At 40.7% G+C, this 15,000-nt stretch overlaps 1 protein-coding gene across 1 annotated transcript; it reads left to right on the forward strand.

The window, feature by feature from the left end:
* Positions 1–3,497: 3,497 nt before the first annotated feature.
* LOC143274618 (uncharacterized) lies at positions 3,498–12,329 on the forward strand. The gene is made up of 5 exons (XM_076578488.1): positions 3,498–3,532; positions 5,856–6,019; positions 7,352–7,585; positions 10,622–10,674; positions 12,315–12,329. The coding sequence occupies exons 1-5, from the start codon at positions 3,498–3,500 to the stop codon at positions 12,327–12,329; spliced, it is 501 nt and encodes a 166-aa protein (XP_076434603.1).
* Positions 12,330–15,000: the final 2,671 nt, after the last annotated feature.

The following is a 15,000-nucleotide window of genomic DNA, read 5'->3' on the forward strand; positions in this document are numbered from 1 at the left end:
GGTGGGGTGGGAGTGATTCTGGCCTTATACCCGTTTTAGCCCCCCACCCCCACCCCCTCCCTCCCCCAACCAAAAATATGTCAAGTTACGTTGGGGAGGGTGGGGGGGACTGTGATCAGAAAATCAAAGGGAATAATTCCTGGCCTTATACCCATATACACTCTCCCATCCAAATGTTAAGTTCCCATGAGTGGGAGGGTGGGGGTGGGGGGGAGTGATGTGTGTATGTGTGTCTGTGTTTGTTTGTCGGTCGGTCTGTCTGTGTATAATCATATTTCAATATACATACTTTATTAACTTACCCGTATCTTAGCTTTAACTTATTGATTACATTTCATTTGATTGAATTAATAAAATAATGTTTGCATATGTTGAAAAGTGAATATCTTTACATGTGTTTCAACTGTCTTGTGTCTTGAATCTTTTGTAACTGAAAAGTTAGCGTGCACGACACTGGAAGTTCTGATGATACTTTTGAAAGATTTGTTTATGATTCAGAGACATATATGTTCATTTGGCCAAAGACATATACTACTGCACTGTGCACGCATATATATTATATCTAATAAATGTTGACGGTGTAACATTAGGTCATACTGGTATGAACTAAAAATCCAGTATCCAGTAAACTGATATTGCATTGTATTGTGTTGTGTTGTGTTGTGTTGTGTTGTGTTGTATTGTATTGCATTGTGTATTTCTCCTTTCTTTCTTTTTTTTTCTCAACAGATTTCTCTGTAAATATTCGGGCTGCTCTCCCCAGGGAGAGCGCGTTGCTACAGCGAGAGCGCCACCCATTTTTTAACATTTTTTCCTGCGTACTGTTTTATTTTGTTTTTCCTATCGAAGTGGATTTTTGTACAGAAGTTTGCGCGCGCGCGTGTGTGTGTATGTGTGTATGTGTGTTTGAGTGATAGGGCCTACATAAAGAAAAATATTTCTATGGATGATGATTTGTACACACACACACACACACACACACACACACACACACACACACACACACACACACGAGAAACAAAAAAAATCCTGACATCCCGATCCAAGCGCCTGACATTCAACTATCATAGCGCACATACACTTAATTCCCTTGTTTATTTATTTATTTATTTACTTACTCATTCATTCATCTTGAGCATTCCACTTTTGAATTGGGGTGACTTATTCGCAGCACAGATAACAACCGAAATCGTAGTCTGCCAGAAGTATTTCACCATACATTGATTTACGTCACTGACCAATGATAAGCAGTGAGCAGACAAAATAAAAGCGGGAGACTTGGTCACAGAGATGGCACAGTCAACAGGTCGTTAAACTCCACCTCATCTCACAGAGGTCAGTTCCGTGTCGGACCATCGGCAAGACCTGTCTTTGCTCTTTTGTTTCACATTTCCTGTTTTCGCACTTGTTACTTTGTCGCTGTGTATCAGTGCATATGCCGTTGTCATGGGCGTTGTTATCGTGTCTGTTGATTATGTGACTATTGCTTTTATCGCCCTTTTTTTCAGTTACTGCTGTTCTTGTCATCGTCTGCTGTTGTAATTAGTGTTATTGTTAAACACAATATGAATAAGAATTATGCCACTCCTGATAATATTTTTAGACGTGTATCTGTAATTAAAATGTTTGTATTTTGATAATATGGAAAAAAAAGAAAGAAAAAAAGAGAAGTAAATTCTATGTTGCATTCATCGACTTAATAAGGTTTCTGACTCGGCAGACAGAACATGGCTTTGGTTAGTCCTACAGAAAGTCAAAACGTCTACGAAAATACTTGGTATGCTTCAGGGATTCAGTGCTTCCTCCGTTGAGAAAACGAAACGTCTTCCTTCGTTGACTGTCCTGTCCGGGTGAAGCAAGTTTGCATGTCATCTCCCCCGATTTTTGTTCTTATTCTTTGTCATTCACAGAAGTAGCTGATGAAATTTATAATGACACAAGTATCAGAAACGCAGATAACGAGATTGAAAAACAAAATAGGGCCAGCACTGGTAAGTATTGCTTTGATAATTTGGATTTTCTTATGTTTGGCTGAATGTTTATTTGGAAATGAAAACGCATTTGTACATGATTTTAAGCAATGCGTAACAGATTGTTAAAAACAAGACTGGTCAAGTAAACTTTTTAAAAGTAATAGATACTCTACATACCACTGTTTTAAATCATTGTTGTAACCAGGAAAAATACCTTATAAACACTACAATCATTAAGTTTCGCACTGTCTTTGCTAAATGTAAGCTAGGCAATAAGTGATATGAAAACTCGCACGTAAAATTTATAGTTAAATGAAACTCTCTCCGTTTCTGTAATGCTGCAGGAGACGAACGCCATATAATAATAATAATAATAATAATAATGGTATTTATATAGCGCTGGATCTTGTGCAGAGACAAATCAAAGAGCTTTCGCACCAGTCATTCACACGCATGCATAACTCTAAAACTGTAGAAACTAAAGACAAGGAAGGGCAGGCAAGGGAAGCTATTTTTGAAGACGTGGGTTTTAAGGCCAGACTTGAAAGAGCTGAGTGTGGAGACTTGACGAAGCGAAAGAGGAAGTTCATTCCAATCGCGAGGTCCAGAAACGGAGAAAGGACGGCGGCCAACAGTCGAGTGTTTGAGTATGTCAAATGTATCAGTTAATCAGGGGATAATACTTCATGAAAAATTTTAGAGACGAATACAGTCTTGACGTTACTTTTATAAAAAAAAAAAATAAAACAGGCTCATCATTCGCTCTGTGGCAATGGTTGTTTAGTATGCCTTGAAAAAGAGAGAAAAAAAGGTACTAAAAAAATAAAATAAAAAAGTAGGAAAAAAGAACACGTTATTTTTGGAATGTCACAAACTAAAATCTTTATTTGCCTACTGTTAGTTGTAAAATTTGTATCCGTGTGTCCGCCCTCCGCCCTCCCCCCTTATGTTTTTTTTTTTTTTTTTTTTTTTTTTCATAAAACAGGACGGTGGCCTTGTGGTAAAATATCTCTAAGCTGTGCGTTAAATACAACAAGCTTTTAAATTTTTTATTGTGTTATTATTATTATGATAACTGATATTATTACCGTTGTTGTTATAGATATCATTATTGTTGTTGAAACGCAGTACGCTTTTCAAACGTTGTTGTTGCTGTAATTTTTACATCATCATCATGATCATTATTGTTGTTGTTCATTTAACATAATTGTAGTTGTTTTCATAATCACTATTATATCTATAGTTATTGTAGTTCATATAGTTGCAGTTATTATTATCGTTTTTATAATGATAAGCATCAGCAATGTTATGATCATTAATATCACTCTTACACAACTTTGCATCGTCATGCTATTGTTGATAGTTGCAGTATTTTGATGTTGTTGTTTTTCGTTATTTACTTTTTCCAGGCTTCAGTTTTGTTATGAACGACGTCATCATTATTATCGTCATCATCATCATCATCATTTCGTGTCACTGACGTTAAGTGTTCTCGCGATTTCAGCAACACACAGTTTGTTCACCATGCTTGGCTTTGTCGTCACTCTTCTTGCTGTGAGGTGAGGGCACGTGCGTCATGTGGACACTCTCCACCCCGTGTTTCGTTTCTCCACTTTACCTTTGGTCTGGACAACTGATGTGCCTTGAGATGTCAATACATGACGTTCAAACATGTTTGATATATACATATCCAAATTATATGTAATATAAAAGAAAAATATGTTCATGCTTATCGAATACACAGTTCAAATGGAGAGAGAGTGCTCGGTGTGCACGGTTTGATGCCTCCTTGAAACGAAACAAAAAAAACAACAACAACAACAAACAAACAACAACAACAAAAAAAAACCCCACTTAAACTGAGGATGGATATGTTTATACAGGTATACGTAAGACCCTCTTCGTCATCCTTAAACTGATTATGGCGGTCACAATGATAACAATTGTGATGGCGATGATAATAAGAAGAAGAAGGAGGAGAAGAAGAGGAAGAAGGAGATGAAGAAGGAGGAGACGAAGAATAGCCTAGTGATAATGATGAATCATTTTGCATGCGCACAATCTTTGCGTAATGAATTCAAAACTCCACTCAAAGAGTTCACGCACCAACACCACACATACTCCAAAATAGCCATTCACACACACACACACACACACACACACACACACACACACACACACACACAGAGAGAGAGAGAGAGAGAGTAAAGTAGCGATGGGAATGTCCGACAAAATAGATACGCATGAAGATTGATTTCAAACCAGCTCACGGTTTGAGCGTTCGGCATCCTGCATGATGATGATGATGAAGAAGAAGAAGATGTATGTACGCTAAAAGGAGAAGAAGAACATGTATGTAGGCTAAAAGGAGAGGAAGAACATGTATGTACACTAAAAGAAGGAGCAGAAGAATAACATGTATGTCGGCTAAAAGAAGGAGAAGAAGAAGATGTATGTCGGCTAAAAGGAGGAGAAGAAGAAGATGTATGTCGGCTAAAAGGAGAAGAATAACATGTATGTCGGCTAAAAGGAGAAGATGTATGTCGGCTAAACGGATGAGGAGAAGAACATGTATGTCGGCTAAAAGGAGAAGAAGAACATGTATGTCGGCTAAAAGGAGAAGAAGAAGATGTATGTTGGCTAAACGGAGAAGAAGAAGAACATGTATGTCGGCTAAAAGGAGGAGAAGAAGAAGAAGATGTATGTTGGCTAAAAGGATGAGAAGAAGAACGTGTATGTCGGCTAAAAGGAGAAGAAGAACATGTATGTCGGCTAAAAGGAGAAGGAGAAGAAGAAGAACATGTATGTCGGCTAAAAGGAGAAGAAGAAGGAAAACATGTATGTTGGCTAAAAGGAGAAGAAGAAGAACATGTATGTCGGCTAAAAGGAGAAGAAGAAGGAAAACATGTATGTTGGCTAAAAGGAGAAGAAGAAGGAAAACATGTATGTCGGCTAAAAGGAGAAGAAGAAGAACATGTATGTCGGCTAAAAGGAGAAGAAGAAGAAGAACATGTATGTTGGCTAAAAGGAGAAGAAGAACATGTATGTCGGCTAACAGGAGGAGAGGAAGAAGAACATGTATGTCGGCTAACAGGAGGAGGAGAAGAAGAAGAACATGTATGTCGGCTAACAGGAGGAGAAGAAGAAGAACATGTATGTCGGCTAACAGGAGGAGAAGAAGAAGAACATGTATGTCGGCTAACAGGAGGAGAGGAAGAAGAACATGTATGTCGGCTAACAGGAGGAGGAGAAGAAGAACATGTATGTCGGCTAAAAGGAAAAGAAGGAGAACATGTATGTTGGCTAAAAGGAGAAGAAGAAGAACATGTATGATGGCTAACAGGAGGAGAAGAAGAAGAACATTATGTCGACTAACAGGAGGAGAAGAAGAAGAACAAGTATATCGGCTAACAGGAGGAGAAGAAGAAGAACATGTATGTCTGCTAAAAGGAGGAGAAGAAGAACATGTATGTTGGCTAAAAGGAGAAGAAGAAGAACATGTATGATGGCTAACAGGAGGAGAAGAAGAAGAACATGTATGCTGGCTAACAGGAGAAGAAGAAGATGTATTTTGGCTAAAAGGAGAAAAAGAAGAAGAACATGTATGTTGGCTAAAAGGAGAAAAAGAAGAAGAAGATGTATGTTGGCTAAAAGGAGGAAAAGAAGAACATGTATGTTGGCTAAAAGGAGAAGAAGATGAACATGTATGTTGGCTAAAAGGAGAAGAAGATGAACATGTATGTTGGCTAAAAGGAGAAGAAGAACATGTATTTTGGTAAAAGGAGGAAAAGAAGAACATTTATGTTGGCTAAAAGGAGAAGAAGATGAACATGTATGTTGGCTAAAAGTCCCCTCCTCATCAGCACCACGTGTGTCCGGCAGCACGGCCTCTGGGGCTCTGCACGGCATCTGCCACAGTAACCACCTGCAGATGACGGAAGCCCAGGTCGTCAACCAGTTGGCCGACCTCTGTGACCGCGACAGTAATGGCATCATCAAGGAGGCTGAGGTGGTCGTCGCCTTCTCCGAAATTCTGGGCACCACTCGTAAGTTTTTGGCGGATACGTTGGGGTGGATATAGAGTTTGGGGTCTGGGGGAAGGGAAAGGAGGGGGTGGGTGGGGGGATGCCGTGGCAGAATTGTTTTGACGTTGGACATCTGATCTAATGTCCTCTTGTAATCAGGGTTCGAGGCCCCGTTTTGGCTTGGCGTTGTATCCCTGGGAAAGGCTTTACTCCCATTGTGTGTGATTGGGAACCCGACTTTCGTTGGGGGAGATCAAAACGGCAAAAGGAGAGGATTGGAACAAGCCTTCTTATCCGAGCCCTTGACACAGTGGATATGAATTCACTGGCTTATGGCCGCAGAAGGCTATGGGACTTTCATTTCATGATGCCCTGAAGAGGTGAAAACTGTGCACGTTCCGACGTGGTCCTTAAAACTGTGTGTTTGTGTGTGTGTGTGTGTGTGTGTGTGTGTGTGTGCGCGCGCGCGTGCGTGCGCGCGTTCGTGTGTGTGTGTGTGTGTGTGTGTGTGTGAGTGTGTGTGAACCATGTATATCACTCCTGTGGTAGCGCGCTCGCCTTGGAAGATTGAGAATCTGAGGGCAAGGAAGGGACTGAGTCCCACAGTTGCGAGAAGTTTCTTCTCCTCCACCGACTACACCTTCAGTGGTGGTCTGGACGCTAGTCTTTCGGATGAGGCGATAAACTGAGGTCTCGTGTGCAGCAGCATGCACTTACCGCACGATGAAGAATCCAGGGCAAAAAGAAGGTTGCCCCTGGCAAAATCCTGTCGAAAATGCGCTTTGATAGGAAAACCCTTTTGGACAGAAAAGAAGAAGAAAAGAAAAAAAAAGGTGGTGCAGCTGTGTGGCGACACGCTGTTCCCGAAATTCACACAGAGATATATTGTATTGTATTACTCTTTTTGTCACAACAGATTGCTCTGTGTGAAATTCGGGCTGCTCTTCCCAGGGAGAGCGCGTCGCTACACTGACAGTGCCACCCATTTTTTTTGTATTTTTTCCTGTATGCAGTTTTTTATGTTTTCCTATCGAAGTGGATTTTTCTACAGAATTTTGCCAGGGACAACCCTTTTGTTGCCGTGGGTTCTTTTACGTGCGCTAGGTGCATGCTGCATACGGGACCTCGGTTTATCGTCTCATCCGAATGACTAGCATCCAGACCACCACTCACTTTCTAGTGGAGGGTGAGAAAATACTGGCGACTCTGCCGGGATTTGAACCAGCGCGCTCAGATTTTCTCGCTTTCTTGGCGGACGCGTTACCTCTAGGCCCTCACTTCACTCAAAATCTGTTATGACAAAAAAGTACAACAATAAAATGAATGATACCTTGGTCATTTTGATGTCGTTAGTTCCCCTGTCCGAGGACATGATCCTGGCCATGGACTACGACGGTCTCCTGGGCATCGCCGATCTGTTCGGGTTCTCCGTGGACAGACATGACTTCATCAATTCCTGGCACGCGCGCTTCCATGACAACCACGAGTTCATCGGCGCTACTTTCGACGCATTCGACAACGACAAAAACGGCGTGTGGAACATCCAGGAAGTGGATGGCATCTTGAACAACATCAAGGCCACCTCTGGTCAGTGGCTTCTGCTGCCGTGGTGCTTGTTTCTTTTCTTTTCTTGTCCTCCGCCTTCATAGCGTTTTTGTGTGTGCGTGCGTGTTCCTGTCTTCTTTTCTTAAAAAAATCCTGTCCTTTTGATTATAGTTCTCCTTTTCGTTTGAGTATATATATAATATAATATAATATATATATATATATATATATGTGTGTATGTCTCTCTCTCTCTCTCTCTCTCTCTCTCTCTCTCTCTCTCTCTCTGTGTGTGTGTGTGTGTGTGTGTGTAGCCGTGTACCCGAGTGGTGTATTATATAAAGGGACGGTACAAAAGAATTGCTAATGATTTACTGAAATAAAGGATAGAAAAGATGCATGTGCTGGCCCAGGGACATATAGACGGCCAGTCACAAAAGGGTTTTTCTATTGTTTTATTTACAATAGTTATTAGAAGATAAGAAGAAGTGAAGAAGAAGACAATGCCTGAGTAGACATCAATGCAAGTCAAGAGGATATAAAGCACATGTATACATATTACATGGAAAGGCTACCACTCAGTTTGGCATAAGCAACAACATAAGAGAATGTGTGAGTGTGAAGACCAAACACTGTCATCAAATGACATTTCTAATATATTTAAATACTGTAGTTACAGTAGTTAAAGCTATGGTGATTCAGTGAAAGTACACTGACAGTATAGATTTAAGTAAAGATCATACTGTGTCAAAGTGACTCAAATGAATCAGTTATTATGTTGCACTATACTGGAGTAAGCCATATAGGAGAGAGTATAACTGCTAAATTCCAATTAAACTGTGATACATATCAGATGGTTTTAACCAATAATTGATATTAATCCAACACTATTGTGTAATCACCACAACAAAATACTACACACATCTTAGAGTCCTCACTAAGAACACTGTAGCAGTACAACTGATATCAGCATGTGAAATAATACATGAATAATAAACAATATAATAAGTGGCTTTGATAAAATACTGGCAAACTGAGAAACCAAATAATAAGTCAGTGCTAAATACAAAGATTGGAAGAACTGTCATGGCTTAACCATTAAGTGGTGAATAACTTATACAAGTAACCCATTGCATCAAAGCCAAATACCAACATAGCTAAGCTTGTGCTCAACATTTAAATCTCCTCCTTGGAAACAGGATAAGTAACCTAACCTTCATCAGTAACAGCAAAGAAGAAAGAACAGGTGATTGACTAGAACATTCTCCAACTATCAGTGTCCAGAGACGTCACTGACTGTGACGTTGAAATATAATTAAATGGACTACTGCTACAAGCATATGAAGGTATGGCGATTATTTAGATCAGTCATAGCCCAGCTGTGACTACATGTCAAAGCAATAACTGAATCAAGTAAACCAAACTAAGGCAATATCAACATACTCATATGGACACGAGTACCGTGTCGAAGAATAAAATTTACAAATCATCAGCACATTTTACACACAGTACTTACAGCAATATGGCGATGACGCTGGCCGTTGCAGCAACACACACTCTGTGTATGAAACAGCAAGAGAGAAAGAGAGAGAGCAGGCCCTAGCCAGTGACTGGCCAGGTGGAAAGTTACCAGTGATTACCCATTCCATCTATTTATGCAAGTTAAGTAAACTGCAATGACACTCGCGTTTGCTGCAAAGCAAATCGGACCTATGGCGCTAAGTGTTTGAGTAATCTGTGTTTGTTACAAGGTGTTCAGTGATAAATTTCTAAATGATTCCTGAACCGATTGGTAGCAAAACAAAGAGCCCAACACCTACTTTCTAATGAGTATAAAATGAAGTGCTGATTATCTAAGATGAATTTACAATCTTAATTTAAGTCACATGAACTGATCAGTTTTAGCGAGCTCGTCGCTGAAAATTACAAACTGCGTTAATCAGTTTAACGTAGGCAAACACAAATGGTATAGATTTAAAGATGGAATTGCGACAATCCTGTCAGTTATGTAATACTTGTAGTTTACTGATCTGACAAAAGAGATATTTAATTAAATATGGTTTGTCAGAAACACAGTTTTCACCTCAGTCAAAACTATCTAGTGACACTAGTTGTGCAGTGATTGTCATTGAGTGTTGACACTGAAAATCGGCTTTATATCTTCTAAATACCTGATCTATTCTCATCCAACACTATGATGTTGTGATTTTACAACAGCAGTCACATACAGAATTGTAACTGTAGCATTTGTGTGAGGGAAAAACAAAATGACGTAAGCTTAGTGTCAGTTGAAATCTTTACACTGAGGAACGATTAAACTGAAATCAAGTATGCTTCTCACTGATTGAAGTGTGTATGTAAGCACAACAAATATAACATTGCAGCGAACGATACAATGACTTGATTTAATAAATGGTTGGAGCTTTTGTCTAAAAGAGGATTTGCATTCAAATTAGAAATGGCGTCACGCATTCTGCACAGGTTGTTGAAGACCGACAGGTTAGTTGCAAAATAGGAGTCTTCTATACAGCTTGTGCGTGAAGCAGTATCTAAAGCCAGCTGAGTGCTTGGCTACACACACACACACACACACACACACACACACACACACACCCATACATAGAGAGAAAATGTTTTCCTTAGTGTGTCGCGATTTTAGTGTGTGTGTGTATGTGTGTGTGTTTGTATGTGTGTGTTTGTGTGTGTGCAGAAATTTTTTTCCTTAGCGTGTCGCGATTTTAGTGTGTGTGTGTGCGTGTGTGTGTGTGTGTGTGTGTGTGTTCCTACTAATTTTTCAAAAGTTTTGATAAGCTGTTTTTAGTTTTAAAACTGTCTTATTGACTTACTGTAACACATTTAAACTTCATATCTTTTGGTCTAAAAATATTTGTTGTATCTTTTAAAAAATATTATCAAAAAATTAGTTTTGTTTTACAATCACTTTCTAAGGCTTAAAAAACTCTTTTCAGCCTGTTTGATTTTTTAGTAAAAAAAAAAAATCCCCCTACCAAGTGATCTAACATATGCATAATGTTTCAAAAGAGGACTTGTAACTGGGCGAAATGGACTATCGTGTTTCAGATGATGGGGATGGCATCATCTCCAGGGCAGAGTTCGTCAACTACTTCACTGCCGTAAGATTAATTTTTTTACGTATGTTTTTCTTTTGGCAGGAGGGGGCGTGTGTGTGTGTGTGTGTGTGTGTGTGTGTGATAGGGCCTACACAAAGAAAAATATTTCTATGGATGATTAGACAGCGTACAAGCGAGCAAGAGAGAGAAATTTCTGTATGTATGCATGCCCATTTGTGTGCGTAGTGTGTGTGTGTGTGTGTGTGTGTGTGTGTGTGTGTGAGAGAGAGAGAGAGACAGACAGACAGACAGACAGAGACAGAGAGAGAGAGACAGAGAGATCACATATGTGTGCATGTATATTTGTGTGTGTGTGTGTGTGTGTGTGTGTGTGTGTGTGTGTGATAGAGACATACACAGAGTGGGAGACAGACAGAGTGAGAGAGAGACAGACAAAAACAGAGAAAGAGAGAGAGAGAGACAAAGGAAACAAAGGCAGACACTGAGACAGGGAGACAAAGAGACGAAGACAGCACTATCATTGGTTATCTTTTTTCTTTTTCTTTTTATTACTGTCCTTCCAGAATCAGACTCATCTGCATCAAAATCTAGTCAAATGTATCTCATTTCTAAACTAATGAAATCATGGTCTACCTAAATTGTCCCTCTTCACCAGTGCATACAGTTAGCTTTTTCAGGCACGTAAACACATGCGTAAACAAAACAAACCAACCAACAAAAAAGCTATAGATGTGAACAATGAAGAACAAATCATTTAAAATGAAAACACATAACTTAGTTTCAGTTCTGATTCAGTTTCAGTTTCAAAGAGGTGTCAAAGCCTGCGGACTGATCTTTTAAACGCTGCACATCCGCTGTTGAGGAAAAAAACATTAGCGGACCTTTGCAAAACCCAACACACTGGTCACGCCTAACATGAATAAAGTAGGGAAAAAGAAATGTTTAAGAGGCCCCTTAACAACAGAATGATGTGAGTATGATCTGCTTTCATTATCTTGTAAAATACATGTTGATATTAATTAACCAATCTCTCTTTCTGTTTCAGATCTACCAGAACTGCTAGGAAGTGACTCAGTTGTCAGACTATGTCTGCATGCTCTTGACAATAAATCTCCCATGGGGTCACGGTCAATGCGTTTCAATTTGTGTGTGCGTTGTGTGTGTATTTGTGTGTGTGTGCGCGCGCGCGCGTGTGTGTGTGAGTGTGTAGCTTTCTGTAAAAATGAGTCTATGTGTTTGCTTGAGTTTGCTTACATGTGCTCACTATGTCACACACACACACACACACACACACACACAGAGACTCAACACACACTGCCACACACATTGTCTCACGCACACAAAGGCTCAAACACACACACTGACACACACATTGTCACACACACACACACACACACACACACACACACACACACAGAGGCTCAAATACACATACACACACGCACGCACGTCATTTCGGCTACCCTAGAATATGCAAACAATTAGTAGGGGATGCTTTTTTTTTTTCTTTTTTTTTAAAATGATAACTGTGAAGGGAAGTCCTTAAAGCGATTAGGTGTAGAGCGTGACGAACAAAGGTGGTGTGAACATGTGATTTCATGATGAGGTTGGGAGGGGGTGGGGGGCAACAAAAGGAAGACCTTTCAACCAAAGACATTGTGTTTACTTTTGGGGACTTTCAGATCGCTTACATCTAAGGATGGCGGATGCTATCGGTGTGTGAAGTATATTTTCTATTGATCATATCTTTTAGACGCTAACAGTGTACTTCATTGGAACATTACACTGTGCACATTTTAGGTATATATCAAATGCGGCGAAGAAGATTAAGATTCAGAAGAAGAGGGTCACTGTTCATGCTTCAGGTGCTTAAAAGTTCGGCGCAACATTAATCGGAACCAGTGCAGCTGCGGTAGCAGGATCGCCAAACAGCCGAGGTTACACTTAATGGGTATACTAACTGGGACCTCGAGCAGTCCGATTCCGGCATGGGCCGCGTAGCGCCAGTACAGGTATGGAAACACCATGATCCGAGCACAGAAAAACGTGGCCAGCGTGCACAGACCGTTAACGAAGTACAGTTTGGTGTCCTTCTGATGCAGCTGTGGGGAGAGGATAAAGAAAGATCAGTCTGTGAAATCCTGGTGTATGTTTGCGCACGTGTGCGTGTGTATGTGAATGAGAGGGAGAGAGAGAGATGAAGAAGAAGAAGGAAAATTATTAAATTGATCACGGCCACATGCCGGTGTCAAAGAAAGAGACAGACAGAAAGACGGACAGAAAAGGGGAACTGAGAAATGGTAAAAAAGAAAAAAAAAAGGACAAGGTGTTAACAAAACGCATACACATCATTACATGCAACGCACATAAAGGTAAACTGTTGATCGGTCGGCTGCACCGAATATAAAAATTAAAAAAAAGAAAAAAGAAAAAAAGAAAGGAAGAAAGCTTCCATAGTTCCTGAAATTAAGGGGGAAAAAAGGTTACATAAAACATACTATAGAGAGAGATTAGAAACAAACATACAAACTAACCCGTTGAAGTGGGGTGGGGTGGAGAGAAACCGAGGTAGTCTTGCAGAATAAGGGGATGGTTTACGGTCTCTTTGGACTACTGACGTCACACATTCTGGGCGCGGGTAAGGAGGGAAAAACGTCGTCTGCTAATACAGCTTGTGCGTGAGGCAAGCTAATACAGCTTGTGTGTGAGGCAAGCTAATACAGCTTGTGCGTGAGGCAAATATTGAAGCAAGCATAGCGCTTGGTCACAGGTAGATATGAAAATATGAGAAAAACAGAAAGGGTAAAGCGGCCTCTATCACGGAGCACGTGCCCAAGTCAACAACCCAAACCGCTAACAAAGCCACCACCACAACTGAGTTACCTGGTCTAGAACATGCGTGAGGGACAGGAAGGGCACCATAACCTCTATCGTGTAGCACGCGCCCACAAAAAAGTCCCCCATATCACGGCGCCAGCACTGAAAAAAGACACACATAAAACACACAGCACTGAGAACAGACACACACAAAGCACACAGCACTGAGAACACACACACAACGCACAGCATTGAGAACAGACACATAAAACACACAGCACTGAGAACAGACACACATAAAAACAGAGCACAGAGAACAGACACTCTTAAAACACACAGCACAGAGAAGAAACACAAAACACACAGCACTGAGAACACACACAAAACACACAGCACTGAGAACACACATAAAACACACGGCACTGAGAAGAAACACACATAAAACACGCAGCACTGAGAACAGACACACATAAAACACACAGCACTGAGAACAGACACACATAAAACACGCAGCACTGAGAACAGACAGACATAAAACACACAGCACTGAGATCAGACACACATAAAACACACAGCACTGACAACACACACAAAACACACAGCACTGAAAGCAGACACACACAAAGCACACAGCACTGAGAACACACACAAAACACACAGCACTAACAGACACACACAAAGCACACAGCACTGACAACACACACAAAACACACAGCACTGAGAACAGACACATAAAACACGCAGCACTGAGAACAGACACACATAAAACACACAGCACTGAGAACAGACGCATAAAACACGCAGCACTGAGAACAGACACACATAAAACACACAACACTGACAACAGACACACACACACAGCACAGCACTGAGAACACACACACACACACACACACACACACACACACACACACACACACACACACAGAACTGAGAACAGACACATGAAACACGCAGCACTGAGAACAGACACACATAAAACACACAGCACTGAGAACACACATAAAACACACAGCACTGAGAACAGACACACACACAAAGCACACAGCACTGAGAACAGACAGACATAAAACACACAGCACTGAGAACACACATAAAACAGACAGCACTGAAAACAGATACACGTAAAACACACAGCACTGAGAACACACACACACACACACACACACACACACACACACAGAGCACTGAGAACACACATAAAACACACAGCACTGAGCACAGACACACACACACAACACAGCGTTGTGAACACACAGCACTGAGAACAGACTCGGACATACATAAAACACGCGGCACTAAGAACACACACACATAAAACACACAGCAATGAGAACAGACACACATAAAACACACACAGCACAGAGAACAGACACATATAACACGCATCACTGAGAACTGACACACATAAAACACACAGCATTGGGAAAGTATACACATAAAACACACAGCACTGCGAACAGACACACACACACAACACAGCACTGAGAACACGCATAAAACACACAGCACTGAGAACAGACACATACACAACACACAGCACTGAGAACA

This window comes from Babylonia areolata, chromosome 29 (assembly GCF_041734735.1).
Source record: "Babylonia areolata isolate BAREFJ2019XMU chromosome 29, ASM4173473v1, whole genome shotgun sequence".
Classification (NCBI taxonomy): domain Eukaryota; kingdom Metazoa; phylum Mollusca; class Gastropoda; order Neogastropoda; family Buccinidae; genus Babylonia; species Babylonia areolata.